Genomic DNA, 17,434 nt, shown 5'->3' with positions numbered 1-17,434 from the left:
GTTTATACTTGTGTACTATTGTTTGTACAGATGAACGTGGTACCTTCTGGCATTTGAAAATTGCTCCCAAGGATGAACCAGACTTGACATCATTTTCTGACCTCAATCTGATAGAAAATTTGTGGGCAGAACTGAAAAAGCATGTGCGAGCAAGGAGGCCTACAAACCTGACTCAGTTACACGAGTTCTGTCTGGAGGAATGGAACAAAATTCCAGCAACTTATGGTGAGAAGCTTGTGGAAGGCTATCCAAAATGTTTGACCCAAGTTAAACAATTTAAAGGCAATGCTACCAAATACTAACAAAGTGTATGTAAACTTCTGACCCACTGGGAAAGTGATGAAAGAAGTAAAAGCTGAAACAAATCATTCTCTCTACTATTATTCTGACATTTCACATTCTTAAAATAAAGTAGTGATCCTAACTGACCCAGGACAGGGAATGTTTTCTAGGTCGGTATTGGGACCATTTCTTTTCACATTATATGTCAATGATGATGATGGAATTGATGGCTTTGTGGCCCTGTTTGTGGATGATACAAAGAGAGGTGGAGGGACTGACAGTGTTGAGGAAGCAGGGAATATAGAGTAGGACTTAAACACATCAGGAGAATGGGCAAAGATGTGGCAGATGGAAAACAGTGTTGGGAGGTGTATGGTCATGCACTTTGGTATAAGGAATAAAGGTATGGACTATTTTCTACACAGGGATCAAATGTGCGTAGGGAATTTGGGAGTTCTCATGCAGGATTTCCTGAAGGCTAACTTACAGGTTGAGCAATGGTAAGGAAGGCAAATTAATGTAATCATTTATTTTGAAAGGACTGGAACATAAAAGCAAGGATTTATAAGGCATTGGTCTGACCACACGGAGTATTATGAGCAGTTTTGGGAAGTCATTTAATGTGGAGGTTGATTGGTTCTGGATTAGTAAGGGCATTAAAAGTTACGGGGAGAAGGTAGGAGAATGGGGTTGAGAGGGATAATAAATCAGTCATGACGGAATAGCATAGTAGACTTGGTGGAGTAAGTGGCCGAATTCTGCTCCCATGTCTTATGGTCTTACATGTAACTAACCATTCTCTGGATTTTTAACACATCCAGCATGCCTCCACCAGACTATGTTTCCCTCCCTTCTGCTTTCAGCTGTCCAGCATTCTGCCACCAACACCCAACCTGCCATTGCCTCATTTCTGTGGAAATGCAGGAGATTCCACACTAGCCTTTTGTTCTTCCTCACTGAGCAAGGATTATTGCTCTCTTTCCAGCTGAGACAGCTATCTGTTTCTGCTTCTTTTAATTTAATATACCCTCCTCACAATGCTGAATGAATCTCCTCCACAGTGGAGTTATTCGGTGAAAGCTTTGCACAACAGCTGTGTTTGTTGCTGAACTTCTGGTGACTCGTTCAGTCCTCTCTCCAACTCCCACTCCGACCTCCATTGTCAGCTGTTCCAATGAATTTCAGTGTAAATTTGAAGAATATCACTTTTTTATTTGATATTGTAACCTTTGAGATTAACCATTGAGTTCAATAATAATCTTATCATTTCCATTTAAACCTCCTCTAGCTTCTCCCTTATCCAATTACCACCTTTTTCTCCATTTCACTGGTATCCCTTTTGTTATTTAACAAAATCAGCCTCCAACCCTATCATAAAACTCTTTATTAATCTCCTTCTGTAAGAGTTTTCATTTCTATCTGTGCTACTATATCTATAGAAAAAATTTCAATCAAATTTATTACACAGGATATACCTCTAACAAAACCACACTGACCATCTTCGATTAAATCCCTGCCTTTTCAAATGCAGATTAATCCTGTCTCTAAAATTCAACTCAAATCAAGTTTATTGTCATTTAACTATACACCATGTATACTATCAAACAAGATGTTTCTCTGAACCAGCATGTAATGCACTGTAGTACACATAACTTATGAAAGTAAGAATAAAATCTACAGATGAATCACACATAAATAAACAAACTAATGTGCATATATTAAATATTGTAAGGTACAGAACAGATTAACCAGTGACAATTTGAAAGTGCTGCGGCAGCGAGTTCAAAAGCCCAATGGCCTGAGGGAAGAAACGTTCTCCTCCTGACTGCTCTTGGTTTTATGCATCGGAGTCTCCTGCCTGATGGTAGAAAGTCAAGGAGGATGCTAGCCGGATGGCAGAGATCCTTGATAATACTAAAGGGTCTGCGTACAGAGTGCTCCTGATGAATGTCCCTGATGGATGATAGGAAGACCCCTATGGAGCAGGGGCAGGGATTCAGATTTCTGGATCACTGGGACCTCTTCTTGGGCAGGTGTGACCTTTACAAAAGGGATGGGCTGCACTTGAATCCAAGGGCGCCCAATATACTTGAGGGCAGGTTTGCTAGAGCTGTTGGTAGTGGTTTAAACTAATACAGCAGATGGATGGGAACCAGAATGATAGAGCTGAGGATGAAGAAGCAGGCTAACAAGGAAATGATGTAACATATAACATGAATGTAAGAAAGGGCAAGCCAGTGTCTGGGTACCATTGCAGACAGTGCAAAGAGTTAAATTGCACCCCAGAGGCAAAATTCAAAAGGGTGAAAAATGCAGGACTGACAGAAGGTGCTGTATTTAAATGCATGTAGTATTCAGAATAAGGTGGATGAACTCGTGGCGTAATTACAGATTGGTTGGTATGACGTTATCAGCATCACTGAGTCAAGGCTGAAAGAATATCATAGTTGGGACCTTAATATCAAAGGATATACTTTGTATCAAAAGCACAGGCAGGAAGGCATAGGCGATGGTGTGGCTCTGTTAGTAAGAGATGGAATTACATCCTTAGAAAAAGGTGACATAGGGTTAGAGAATGTTGAATCTTTGTGGATAGAGTTAAGAAACTGCGAGGGTAGAAAACCATTATGGGAATCATATTTAGGCCTCTAAATAGTAGCCAAGATGTGGGGTTGAGATTGCAAAGGGAGTTTGAAAGGGCATATAATAACAGTAATGTCACAATTGTAATGGGGGACTTCAATATGCAGGGGGATTGGGAAAATCAGTTTGGTGTCGGATCACAAGAGAGGGAGTTTGTTGAATGCCTACGAGATGGCTTTTTAGAGCAGCTTCTGCTTGAGCCTACTAGGGGAAAGGCATCTTAGATTGGGTGCTTTGTAATAATCCAGATTTGATTAGGGAATTTAAAGGAACCCTTAGGAGGCAGTGATCATAATATGATTGAATTCATACCGCAATTTGAGAGAGTTAAGCATAAGTCAGATGTATCAGTATCACAATGGAATAAAGGGATTTACAAAGACATGAGAGAGGATTGGAGATTGATACTGGTGGAAATGATGGCAGAGCAGAAGTGGCTGACGTTTCTGGGAATAAATCCCAAAGCACAGGATAGACATGTCCCACAGTAGAAGTTGTTCTCAAGTGGCAGGGGTAGGCACCCATGACTGACAAGGGAATTTAAGGACTGCATAAAAGCCAAAGGAAGGGCATATGAGATAGTAAAAGTGATTGTGAAATTGGATGATTGGGAAGCTTTTAAAATCTAACAAAAGGCAACTAAAAAGCCATAAGAAGGGAAAAAATGAAAAAATGAGGGAAAACTAGCCAATAATACAAAGCAGGATACTGAAAGTTTTTTCAGTTATATAAAGAGTAAAAGGGAGGTGAGAGTTGATATTGGACCCTGGAAAATGATGCTGGTGAGGTAGTAATGGTGGCCAAAGAAATGGCAGATGAACTTAATTGGTACTTAGCATCTGTCTTCACTGTGGAAAACACCAGCAGTGTGCCAGAGGTCTGTGAGAGTCAGGGAGCAGGAGTGAGTGCCATGCTATTGCAAAGGAAAATATGCAAGGCAAACTGAGAGGTCTTAAGGTGGGTACATCACCTGGACCAGATGGACTACATCCCAGAGTTCTGAAAGAGGTTGCTGAAGAAATAGCAGATATTTTGGTTATGATCTTTCAAGAGTAACATGTTTCTGGCATGGTTCTGGAGGACTGGAAAATAGCAAATGTCACTCCACACTTCCAGGAGGGTGGAAGGCAAAGGAAATTATAGGCAAGTTAGCCTAACCTCAGTGGTTGGGAAAGTCTTGGGGGTCAATTATTAAGGTTAAGGTTTCGGGATACTTGGAGACTAATGATAAAATAAGTCAAAATCAGCCTGGTTTCTGTAAAGGGAAATCTTCCCTGACTAATTTGTTAGAGTTCTTCGAGGAAGTACCAAGAAGGGTGGACAAAGGAGAAGCAGTGGATGTTATTTATTTGGATTTTCAGAAGGCATTTGATAAGGTGCCATACATGAGGCTGCTTAACAAGATAAAATCCCATGGTATTACAGCAAAGCTCCTGGCATGGATAGAGGAATGGCTGACAGGCAGGAGGCAGCGAGTGGGAATAAAAGTGGTCTTTTCTGGTTGATTGCCAGTGACTAGTGGTGTTCCTCACGGGTCAGTCTTGCAACTGTTACTTTTCACATTGTTTGTCAATGATTTAGATTTGTGGCAAAGTTTGCAAATGATATGAAGATAGGTGGAGTGGTAGGTAGTACTTGGAAGCAATGTGATTGCAGAAGGACTTAGACAAACAGAAAGAATGGGCAAAAAAGTGGCAGAGTGAATACAGTGCTGGGAAATGTACCATAATTCATTTTGGTAAAAGGAACGATAGTGCAGACTATTATCTAAATGGGAAGAAAGTTCAAACTTCAGAGATGTGGAGGAACTTAGGAGTCCTCAGGCAAGACTCCCAGAAGGTTAATTCACAGGTTGAGTCTGTGGTAAAGAAGGCAAATGCAATGTTGGCATTTATTTCAAGGGGAATAGAATACAAAAACAAGGAGATAATGATAAGCCTTTACAAGACACTAGTCAGGCTGCACTTGGAGTATTGTCAACAATTTTGGGCTCCATATCTCAGAAAGATTGTGTTGGCATTGGAATGAGTCCAGAGGAGGTACAGGAGGATGATTTTGGGAATGAAAAGGTTAACATATGAGGAGTGTTTGGCAGCTTTGGGCCTGTGCTTATTGGAATTTAGAAGAATGAGAGCGGATATCATTGAAAACCTACCAAATGTTAAAAGGACTGGATAAGGTGGATGTGGAGAGGATGTTTCCTGTGGTGGGGGTATCCAGAACTAGAGGGCACAGCCTTAAAATTGAGGGGCAACCCTTCAGAACAGAGTTAAGGACGATTTTTTTTAGCCAGAGAGTAGTGAATCTGTGGACTGCTCTGCTACAGACTGTGGGAATATTTACAACAAAAATTGATAGTTTTACCTGATTAGTCAGGGCATCAAAGGATTTGGCAAAAAGGCAGGTGTGTGGGGTCGAGTGGGATCCGGGATCAGCCATGATGGAATGGTGGAACTGAGCTGAATGGCCAAATTCTTCTCCTATGTTTTTATGGTCTTGTGATCCTCTCACCCGTTCTCACAGTCCTTTGAAGGAACTTCCATTCCAATGCTTGGCTGCCCTCATACCAGATAGAGATGTAACTTGTCAAGACACGGTCAACGGTGCTCCTTTAAAATGCAGTTAATATGGGGTGGGGGAGCCTCGTTTTCCTCAATCTCATTAGGAAGTGGAGACACTGCCGTGCCTTCTTGTTCAGGGTGGTGATATTAACCCCCTTACCACTCAAGTTAGACTGAATGGTTTAACCCTACTGCCCTTCCTGACTATAGATGGCACATTTGCAATCCTCCAATCATCTGGCAGCTCACCTGTGGGGAATGAAGATTTGAAAATCTGTGTCAACCCCAACTCCATCTCCTCCCTTACATCCGATTGCAGAGAGGAATACATTTGATCATGCACTGGAGACGTGTCCACCTTTAAACCACCTCCTTTTTAATTATAACCTGATCTAAAATTTCACTGGTCTCCCTTCTGAGTTCTCCAATGACAACATGCTTTTCCTATTTAATGCCCCACCCATGTCCTCTTGCTTAACACCCAGACTGGATTTTAAGTCCTTAATGTTTACTCCTCTTTCCATGCTTTTACTTTTGCCTTTAATATACACATAAAATGATTTGGGATTCTCCTTACATTGTTGAAGCCACTGATACTTATGTCCTTTTTATCTGCATCATGTTTCCACAGATACTCCCTCTGCCTTCTATCTCTCTGAGAAATGTCTCCTGTATCATTTATCTATAGCTGACACATGCTGCAATTTTCTTCATCCACCCTTGATTTCGCTTGACATCCGGAGTGTCTTGGATTTGTTGTGCTTACTTTCTATCCTGATCACTGAAAATTGCAGAAGTGCTTAACAGAAAAGATACTTACAACCTTCCAAAAAGCCAATAATGACCTTTAATTACAAACATACTATTTTTTTACAAGATCTTTCCAAAGCAGACTTTTGCACAATACTGTAAATGTCTATGACTATGAATTAGGCCATTTGGCACATCGAGTCTGCTCTGCCATTTCATTATGGCTGATCCAATTTTCCTTTCAGGCCTAATCTCCTGCCTTCTCCCTGTATCCCTTCATGCCCTGACCAATCTCTGCCTTAAATATACATAAATACTTAGCCTCCACAGCTGCCTGTGGCAAAGAATTCCACAGATGTATATGTGCCCAGCACATTACTGTACGTCAACATAGAATTATATGCAACAATATATATTTGAACTAATTGGAATCACAAAGACATAGAGCACTACACACAGAAGCAGGCCCTTCAGCCCATCTAATCTGTATCAGCCAGCTATTCTGCCCAGTTCCATTCACCTGAATATAAACCATAGCCCTCCATACCCCTCTCATCCATGTAACTATCCACACTTGTCTTAAATGTTACAATTGAACTCACATCCACCACTTCTGCTGGCAGCCCATTCCGCACTCATACCACCTGCTGAATGAAGTAATTCTCCCTCAACTTCCCCTTCAATATTTCACCTTTCACCCAAAACCTATAACCTCCTATACGAGTCTCATCCAATCTGAGGGGGGAAAAGCCGGCATACATTCATCCTCACAATTTTGTTGACCATCATAAGGTCTGCCCTCCTTCTCCTGCACTCCAGGTAATAAGGTTCTAACCTATTCAACCTCTCCTTACACCTGAGGAGAGCTAAGGTACTGGTGACCCCTGTTTCCATCCAGGGGGTCAGTGTGGACATGGTGAAGGATTACAAATACCTGGGGATACGAATTGACAATAAACTGGACTGGTCTAAGAACACTGAGGCTGTCTACAAGAAGGGTCAGAGCCATCTCTATTTCCTGAGGAGACTGAGGTCCTTTAACATCTGCCGGATGATGCTGAGGATGTTCTACGAGTCTGTGGTGGCCAGTGCGATCATGTTTGCTGTTGTGTGCTGGGGCAGCAGGGTGAGGGTAGCAGACACCAACAGAATCAACAAACTCATTCGTAAGGCCAGTGATGTTGTGGGGATGGAACTGGACTTTCTGACGGTGGTGTCTGAAAAGAGGATGCTGTCCAAGTTGTATGCCATCTTGGACAATGTCTCCCATCCACTACATAATGGACTGGTTGGGCACAGGAGTACATTCAGCCAGAGACTCCTTCCACTGAGATGCAACACAGAGTGTCATGGGAGATCATTCCTGCCTGTGGCCATCAGACTTTACAACTCCTCCCTTGGAGGATCAGACATCCTCAGCCAATAGGCTGGTCCTGGACTTATTTCCTGGCATAATTTACATATTACTATTTAACTATTTAATGGTTTTATTACTATTTAATTATTTATGGTGCAACTGTAACGAAAACCAATTTTCCCCGGGATCAATAAAGTATGACTATGACTATTATAGTTCAGGCTCTCAGGTCCTGGCAACATACTTGTCAATTTTCCCGGCACTCTATTGATATCCTTTCTGTAGGTAGATGAACAGAACTGTTACACAATACTCCCAATTTGGTCTCACCAACAACTTACGCAACTTCAACATCACCATGAGAGATAGGAACAGAATTAGGCCATACGGGCATCGAGTCTGCTCCACCATTTCAACATAACAGATCCATTTTCCCTCTCAGCTCCAATCTCTTGCCTTCTCCCCATATTCTTTCATGATCTGACTGGACAAGAACTTATCAAACTCCACTTTAAATGCACCCAGTGACCTGGCCTCCACAGCTGTCTGTGGTAAAGAAATCCTCAGATTCACCACTGTCTGGCTAAAAAAATCCTTCTCATCTCCATTCTAAGTGGACATCCCTCTATTTTGAGGCTGTGCCCTCCGGACCTAGACTCCCCCGCCAAAGGAAACATCCTCTTCACATCCAGTCTATCTAGGCCATTTGACATTTCAATGAGATCTCCCCTCCCCATTCTTCTAAATCCCAGTGAGTACAGGCCCAGAGCCATCAATTGCTACTCACATAATAACCTTTTCATTCTTGGAATTATTCTCAACAGATCTCCTCTGAACCTTCTCCAATGTCAGCACATCCTTTCTTAAATAACAGGCCCAAAACTGCTCACAATACTCCAAGTGAGGCCTCTCCAGTGGCTTATACAGCCTCAGAATTACAGCCTTGCTTTATATTCTATCATCCCGACACCTGTACTCAATGCTCTGATTTATGAAGCCCAATGTGCCAAAAGCTCCCTTTACGATCCCAACGATCCGTGATGCTACTTGTAAGCTACAAAAGAATTTGTTCCAATGGTGGCTCAATATGGTCTTTCACTCTCAGAGGGGAAGCAATGGGCCGGAAAATCCAGAGGCTGCAGCGTACCAGTTGATATAAATTCATCCAGTTACAGTCATCAGCAAAAAGTAGACAGAGCTAATCGCAAATGTGGAAGTTGTGCACATTCCTATGATCTTCAATACAGAATGTAAGGCCTAGTAATTTCACACATTTGTTATTCTAATGGCATAAAAAAGGTAAGCTAGAAACATAATCTGAAGCAGATCTTGCTGAGAAGCAAAATTCATCCGAAGTTTATCTGTGGCCCATAAGATAACTAACTATGGCCTGCCATTTCTAACCCATCACAGGTTTTGGATATTCTTTATGAAATTATACAGTACTGTGCAAAGGTCTTGGGTATATATATATATATACATACACACACACAGAAGCCTAAGAATTTTGCACAGTACTGTTGTAGTTTTATGCATTCCGCTGTGCTGCTGTTACAAAAAAAAACAAATTTCATGACGTGTGAGTGATGATAAACCTGATTCTGATCTGGGTCTCTATTGTGGACTGAGAGTGGGAAGGGGGCAGGGAGAGGGGAATCATAGTTGGGAAAAGGGGAGGGGAGGGAGTGCAAAGCACCAGAGAAACATTCTGTGATGTTTAGTAAGCCAATTTTTTGGAATCAAATCACCTTGGGTGATGTCTCAGGGATGGGTGTGTCTGTACCCACGCCCCCCCCACCCCCTGGCACTCCTTCTCTGCCACCTGTCCCACACCCCTCCTGTGCTGCTCCACCCTCACCATTCCCATCATCCTTTGCTCCTGCCAGATTTACGAACTCTCTCTCCACTCCACATTGACAAATACAGTACTGTGCAAAATTCTTAGGCACCCTAGCTATATAGAGATAGATAGATAGATACTTCATTGATCTCAAAGGAAATTACAGTGTCAGCATTACAAGTGCACAGATATAAATATTAAAAGAGAAGTAGAAAGAATAAAAAATAAATTTCCACAGAAGTCTAGCAGGAGAGGGTCATCACTTCCCTGGCTATAGGTTGACTCATTACAGAGCCTAATGGCCGACGGGAAGAGTAACCTCATATAGTGCTCTTTGGAGCAGTGCAGTTGTCTTAGTCCATTACTAAAAGTGCTCCTCTGTTCAGCCAAGGAGGCATGCAGAGGGTAAGAAACACTGTCCAGAATTGCCAGGATTTTCTGTAGGGTCCTTTGTTCTACCACAGCCCCCAGTGGTCCGGTTTGACTCCTATAACAGAGCCAGCCTTTCTAATCAGTTTATTGAGCCTGTTGGCATCACCCGTGTTGATGCCATCGCCCCAGCACACCACCAGATAGAAGACTGTACTGGTGACAACAGACTGGTAGAACGTGTGAAGGAGAGGCCTGCACACTCCAAAGGACCTCACATACATGTGCCTAAGACTTTTGCACAGTGCTGCACTTATAGTATGTTTATTCCTCTGAACTATTCAATGAGGTTAAAGTTAACTTACCACTTGTAATAAAGCAAGGTAGCCTACTCCAACATTGTCAAAGTTTATTTTTACGTTCTTCCATCGTGCAGATGTATTAAGCTGAAGGCAATCTGTAATATTGTCAACAATTTCGATAGGGAACGTAGTTCCGTCAGTGGTGTTGATACAGTGATAATACCTTCCAGCAAACAGATTCACACCCATTATACTGAAAATGAGCCAGAATATCAGGCATACAAGCAGCACGTTCATGATGGATGGAATTGCTCCAAGCAGTGCATTCACGACCACCTAAAAGTCAATGTTTTGAGGAAAAATACATTAGTCAACATGTCAATTGCAGAATTAATTGTAATTAATATATAATTATTATATTGTATAATTATTATATAATATTACATTATTATATTGTAATAATATTACAATATAATAATCACTTATATTGTTTATTTTATAGCCAATATGTGATTTTTAAAGCACGCTGCATATTACAATTTATACTTGCAGCTGATAAAAAAATTATTCCATGGAAATAAAATTTCTTGTGAAAAGGAATAGACAAAGCAATCACAAGTAAGATCAAAGGAACAATATAAATTAATTAGCGGAAGGCATTTGCTAAATGGTAATGCATGTATCAAAAAGCAAAAGAAAGAAAAAACCTTGTGGTGGACCGATGATGTCACAGAATTTGATTACTGTGAAGAAGAGAAAAGCAAAATTATAAGTAAAATGCAGACCATAAAATCAAAAGTAGTGACATAATATTGAAAATGAAATTAAACAATGAGTTGTCTTGGTTTGGCAGATGTGATATCATGTTTGGCAGGTGTAAAACTAATGATAATTATTTTAGTGACCTCACAGAAAAATCATGCTACAACGTGTGCGACATTTGTAAAGATATCTGCAGAGTTTAGTTATAAAGAAACACATAGTGATCTTACTGAGCTCTAAGCAAATTCTTAGACAATTTCAGTAAGATATCCCTCTTCAGTACTCGAACCCCCTGCACTGTGACACAAAAAATGACATTTTCCTTCCTAGTGATGACTTACTTTCTCAAATCAAACTTTTCTTAGTATCTTTCTAATCATTTTACAGGTATTTGGAAATTATTTGAGAACAGAACAGTCCATTGAAAAGAATGCTAAATCAAAGAGCATCTGTTCTTTTTATGCACTGTGGTACTAATAATTGAATGTTCAAATGCATTTAAGACAATGTATAAATTGTGAAAGGGACACTTCTGTAACTTGATCTAACTTCACCTGTTTGTTCTGTTCTACATGCATCATTGAGACAGAGATAACTTGAGCTTCATCTTACCCTCATGCCTTCAAATCGCGACAATGCTCTTAGAGGTCTCAAAGCTCTTAGTGTCCTGAGGGATTTAATGGCACCAAGTTCGGAGTAGCCCAAGGCAGTAGCTGTGAGGCTTACCAAAGAGACCTTAACAATAAAAAAGAAAATATAAAATAATTCAAAGCAGTTAATACAGTCTTCCATTCTCAACAACTGTGGTAGTCACCATTGACAAGAAACAAAAATCGGTTATATTGCAGCCAGCAGAATGCATCAGAGGCTGCATATTGTTAGGCAAGTGACTCACTGTCCCAAAGTCTTTCACTAACTATAATACTTTATACTTAATACTTTATTGTCGCCAAACAGTTGACACTAGAAGGTACAATCATCATGGCGATATTTGATTCTGCGCTTCCCACTCCCTGGAGTACAAATCGACAGTAAATATTAAAAATTTAAATTATAAATCATAAATAGAAAATAGAAAATGGAAAGTAAGGTAGTGCAAAAAAACCAAGAGGCAGGTCCGGATATTTGGAGGGTACGACCCAGATCCGGGCTATAAAGAATGATAAAGATTTTTCATAAAGAAAAATCGGCAGTAGTAGATCACTGCATTCGTAACGGCCATAGGATTGACTTTGACAGCACATAAATACTGTGCTGTGTCCATGGTTTTTGGGACCGCCTGGTAAAGGAACCCATTGAAATAAAACTGGAGAAAAAGAATTTTAAAAAAGATGAAGGGTTTTTTGAAGTAAGAACTGGAATTCCACTGTTAACAAGGTGGAACAGCAGAAATCTGATTGGTTGAGGACTAACTAATCAGGAGATACATATAATCAATACCTGTAACCGGCTGAAAGCACGAGATGAGATTATTTGACATATACGTTGTGAAAGTGCTAGATCCTTTCACAACACTTTCTATACTTTCCAATTGTCTGTGCAAGTGCAGCTTAACACCGTTCAGCTATGCTGATATTATCCAGGAAATAAAGCAGGCTGTTTGATTGGCAGCCTCTTAATATTCACTCTCACTACCACTGTTTCACTGTGTATTGCAGTTACTTACTGTGACTACCCTGTTATCACTCTCCACCACCATCAAGCATGGACAGGGTAGCTGATGCTTTGCCCCATTATCGCCTCTATGGCAAAGAGGAAACAGTCGACATTTTGAGCTGAGAACCTTCTTCAGGACTGGAGAAGTTACCCTGGCCCGAAATATCAACTGTTACTCTTTTTCCAAAAACACTGCCTGGCCTGCTGAGTTGCTCCAGCACTTTGTGTGTATTACAAGGCAATGGTCAACATGGAATGTACGGCTGACTCTGAGGGACGGGTACAATATGGATTCTGTGGGTCTGTTCCCTGAGCAAGTGGCCCAATCTATCTGGTGGAATGCTCTCACTGACAGATCTGTCAGGCACCAAGGCCTCTCTTGGCTGGTGATGAGAGGTGCCCTTCCAGCTATTGCCTTTCTCTATAGATGATACATCACTCCAATGAGAGCTGCTCTTTGGGTGACTCTGCTGGGAAATGAACAATCATCCATCTCTTTGTGTACTGTGGATTTGCTAAGGGAGTGTGGAGACAGATGGAAAGGTTCTTTCTGAGCAGCTGCATAACAGAGGAATCCCTGATTTGTGGGTTGTCCCCGGAGACACACAATGAGACAGACATCTGGTGGCTACTGGAAAGTCATCAACTTGGTGAACAAAGCCCTTCAGTCTGACAAACTTGTCGGTCTTCAAGCACAACAAAACGTCTATAGGTGAATGCTGCAGGTGTATATTTATTTATTTATTTACGTATTGAGATGCAGCATAGACGGAATAGGCCCTTTGAGCCACGCCGCCCAGCAATCCCCCGACTTAACTAATTTCGGAACAATTTACAATGATCAATTAAACCTGAAACAGTACGTCTTTTGACTGTGGGAGGAAACCGGAGTACTGGAAAGGAAACGCACGTGGTCACAGGAAGAAAGTACAAACTCCTTACAGACAACAGTGGAAATTGAACCCATGTCGCTGGTACTGTAAAGCGATGTGCAAACCACTATGCTACCGTGCCATGTTGAGGGATAAACGGAAACATGGTGCAGCCAATGCTGCGGCTCTGTGGGGAAGGACCACTGGATAGGCTCCTTCTGCTACAGCAGATGGAGGGGCAGATTGGAGTCAGGAAGCTTTTCAAACCGTGAAAGAGGTTTACATGCTATAAAAATTTACATGATGTAAATTTTTCATATACTTCTCATAAAATTATCTAGCCCATCAATATCAGCATTGGCAATGTTGTTTTGAATTGGCTGCAACAAATTTACAGAAGATAAATAAAAACAGCATTAAAATTGGTTGGGTTGCACAATAGTTTTATGTAATATCACCATGAGCTTGTCAAATATTCACATACAGTAAGGAAGAGGTACAACACATATATGTGACTGTATACAACCCTGAGATTCATTTTCCTGCAGGCATAGTCAGCAAATCTACAGAATAGTAACTATAACAGGATCAATGGAAATCCAACTAGAGTGCAGATGACAACAAACTGAGCAAATGCAAATATAAATAAATAGCAATAAGTAACAAGAACATGAGATAATGACATAAAGAGTCCTTAAAGTGAGATCATTGATTGTGGGAACATCTCAATGGATGGGCAAGTGAGTGTAGTTATCCCATTTTGTTTAAGAGCCTGATGGTTGATGGGTAGTAAATGTTCTTGAACCTGGTGGTGCAAGATTTAAGGCTCTTGTACCTTCTACCTGATGGCAGCTGTGAGAAAAGAGCATGGGCTGCATGCTGGGAATCTCTGATGATGGATGCTGTGACACGGTTTCATGTAGATGTGCTCAATGGTTGGGAGGGTTTTACCCGTGACGAACTGAGCCAAATTCCTACAACATGCAGCCCTCTAGTGGACCAAATGATTATCCAAACAGTATAGAATTAAAAAGCATTTAAAATATTACTAGCTCCTTTCATATTATCATCAACAGTTTGTGATCATCATCATTATGTAGTCTGTCATATGACATAGGCAATTCTGATCCTTTCATGACCTTGATTGCTCTTGGCAATTTTTCTACAGAAGTTGGTTGTCATTGCTTCCTTCTGGGCAGTATCTTTACAAGACGGGTGACCCCAAACATTATCAATACTCTTCAGAGATTGCCCGCCTGGTGTCTGTGGTCACATAACCAGGACTTGTAACGTGCACCAGCTGCTCATATGACCATCCACCACCTGCTCCCATGGCTTCACGTGACCTTGATTGGGGAGGGGGGAGGGGGAGGGGCTAAGCAGGTGATACACTTTGCCCAAGGGTGACCTGCAGGCCAGCACCTTTCACCTCCTTTGGTAGAGACATATCTCTACCGTGCCACCCAAAGTCTGTGAATCTGAAATTTACAAGGTTGGGGCAGCAATTTTCAACTAACATTCTAAATTTGTACCTTATACCTGACCTACAGCCATTACTCAGGCCATCTTAAAATTACTGTTTCTAACTGGCATAGTTTTCACCTCCAGAAATATCTAATGTAGCTCTTCTATTTATGAAACTCAGGGTCGTCATTGTTGACAATAGTTATTGAGAAGTTTTCCCACTTTTGGTAATACTGCCATTATCAAGCATCTCCAGAAACAGAACACTTGTTTCCTAGTCTTCATTCATTCCACTATCTCAAAAAAATCTGATTAATCATACAGTCATAGAGTCATAGCACTGAAACAGGCCCTTCGGCCCATCTAGTAACTGCCAAAACTACTTAAACTGCCTACTTCCATCAACCTGCACCGGGACTATAACCCTCCATACCCCTATCATCCGTGTACCTGTGCAAAGTCTCTTAAGCGTTCAAATCAAGCTTGCCACTTATGCTGGCAGCTCGTTCCACACTCTCGCGACCCTGTGGGTGAAGTTTCCCTTCATGTTACCCTTAAACATGTCACCTTTCACCCTTAACCCATGACCCCTGGTTGCAGTTCCACCCAATCACAGTGGAAAAAGCCTGCTTGCATTTACCCTATCTATATCCCTCATAATTTTATATACCTCTATCAAATCTCCTCCCAATCTTCTACATTCCAAGGAATATAATCCTAATGTATTCAATATTTCCTCATAACTCAGGTCCTCCAGACCTGGCAACATCCTTGTGAGTTTTCTCTGTACTCTTTCAACCTTGTTTACGTCTTTCCTGTAGGTATGTGACCAAAACTGCACACAATACTCCAAATTAGGCCTCACCAAGGTCTTACACAACTTCAGCACAACATCTTGTTACTGCTATCTCTGGCACACCCCCGAGAAATTTTAATGATACACAGTTGCACCTTAGCATTAAGTCAGCTGAAATGATAACGCCAAATCAAACACAAGGAAATCTGCAGATGCTGGAATTTCAAGCAACACACATAAAAGTTGCTGGTGAACACAGCGGGCCAGGCAGCATCTCTATGAAGAGGTGCAGTCGACACCTCGGCCCGAAACGTCGACTGTACCTTTTCCTAGAGATGCTGCCTGGCCTGCTGCGTTCACCAGCAACTTTTATGTGTATTACGCCAAATCAAACATATTTTGTCATCAGACCATAGGTTATCAACAAAACGAGATATTAAAGATACATACATCAACAATGAGGAAGTCCAGCCAACACCAAGCATTTGTGAAGTACTTCACAAAACCATATGCCACCCACTTCAGCAGCATTTCCAGAATGAAGATGTAAGTGAAGATCTTGTCAGCATATTCAAGCATTGATTTGATGTTTTTCCGTTGTTCAATATAAATATCTTCAAAAGCCTGAAACAAATTATAAAAATGTAAGTACTTTAACAAAGGTCAAGCTGAATCTTCTAATCAAGTCTCACGCCCTTTTATCTTCCTTTCTGTTTACATCAAATGAATTATCCCCATCAGTCAGCAACACCATCAATTTTGGTTTCACTCTATTGTAGATCCTTCTGAGCAGACCATAACCTTGTCGTTGGGTTTGGAGACTTGTGTACCTCAATGACCCAGAGAGCTATATTGGCTGGAGTCAGGGCCTGGTGCTTTGGCTCTTGGTAGGGTGACCCATGCCAAACAGGTCAAAGGGTAGAGCCCAGACTAAGAGTGGTCCACCAGTCCTCCAGGTTCAGCTCTGGGCTAATAACCCTGACTGGTTACAAAAAGAGCAATGAAGAATCCTTCTATATCTGTGTGTGATGGTATGGACAGACAGGGATGGAGGATCTTCATTGCTGCCCTACATGTCAGTGGTGTTATGGGCAGTAAGTAAGTACACTGTAAATTAGTTGAATTGGCCTTACTGGTCTTAGAACTTGAAAGATGTAAAGTGATTGATTTTAATCTATTGTATAGTGTAGATTCCTGTCTGAAATACTGGCTATACTTTGAATCATATTTGACGGATTGAATGATCTTGTTTATTACAACACAGTAGTATAGTGATTACCACAACACTTTACAGTACAGGCAACCCGGGTTCATTTTCCGCCACAGTCTTGTAAAGAGTTTGTACATTCTCCCCGCGTGGGTTTCCTCCCACATTCCACAGGTGTACTGGTTGGTAGGTTAATTGGTCATTGTAAATTATCCTGTGCTTAGGCTAAGAGTGAAATTGGGGGATGCTGGATGGTACGGCTTTAATGACAGTAACATAAATAAATAAAAAATAGAAAACTAATTCTCAAAATGTAGTGTGCAGTTTATTTTCCTTCTTTTTTGAAAATGCATACAACAGGAGCATGCACAAATAGAACAAAAATGCATACATAGGAAGTGTAAAATCCTCTTACCAAGGCACCACTGCTGAGAAGAATCATGAATATAATGAATGTCTCAAACCAATTGTGTTCCACTATTTTGTAGCAGGTCTTTCTCAGGTTCCACCAGGATTTGCCTGAGCCCTCTTCTATATTGACATAGCAAAATGGGAACTTCCTTACACATCCTG

The 17,434-nt window shown here is 41.2% G+C and overlaps 1 protein-coding gene across 3 annotated transcripts in view; it reads right to left on the bottom strand.

Moving 5' to 3' along the window:
- The window catches only part of scn1laa (sodium channel, voltage-gated, type I-like, alpha), a 225,497-nt gene that overhangs the window by 48,161 nt on the left and 159,902 nt on the right, over positions 1–17,434 (bottom strand). For all 3 annotated transcript variants that reach the window (XM_063052347.1, XM_063052348.1, XM_063052350.1), the window contains 4 exons: positions 17,277–17,431; positions 16,105–16,278; positions 11,479–11,601; positions 10,168–10,440 (listed from right to left, as the gene is read on the bottom strand). In XM_063052347.1, the coding sequence (XP_062908417.1) occupies positions 10,168–10,440; positions 11,479–11,601; positions 16,105–16,278; positions 17,277–17,431 (725 nt within the window). The remainder of the gene's footprint in view (positions 1–10,167; positions 10,441–11,478; positions 11,602–16,104; positions 16,279–17,276; positions 17,432–17,434) is intronic.

Source organism: Mobula hypostoma, chromosome 6 (genome assembly GCF_963921235.1).
Source record: "Mobula hypostoma chromosome 6, sMobHyp1.1, whole genome shotgun sequence".
In the NCBI taxonomy this organism is placed as follows: domain Eukaryota; kingdom Metazoa; phylum Chordata; class Chondrichthyes; order Myliobatiformes; family Myliobatidae; genus Mobula; species Mobula hypostoma.
This window is presented reverse-complemented; position numbering and strand designations above follow the sequence as displayed.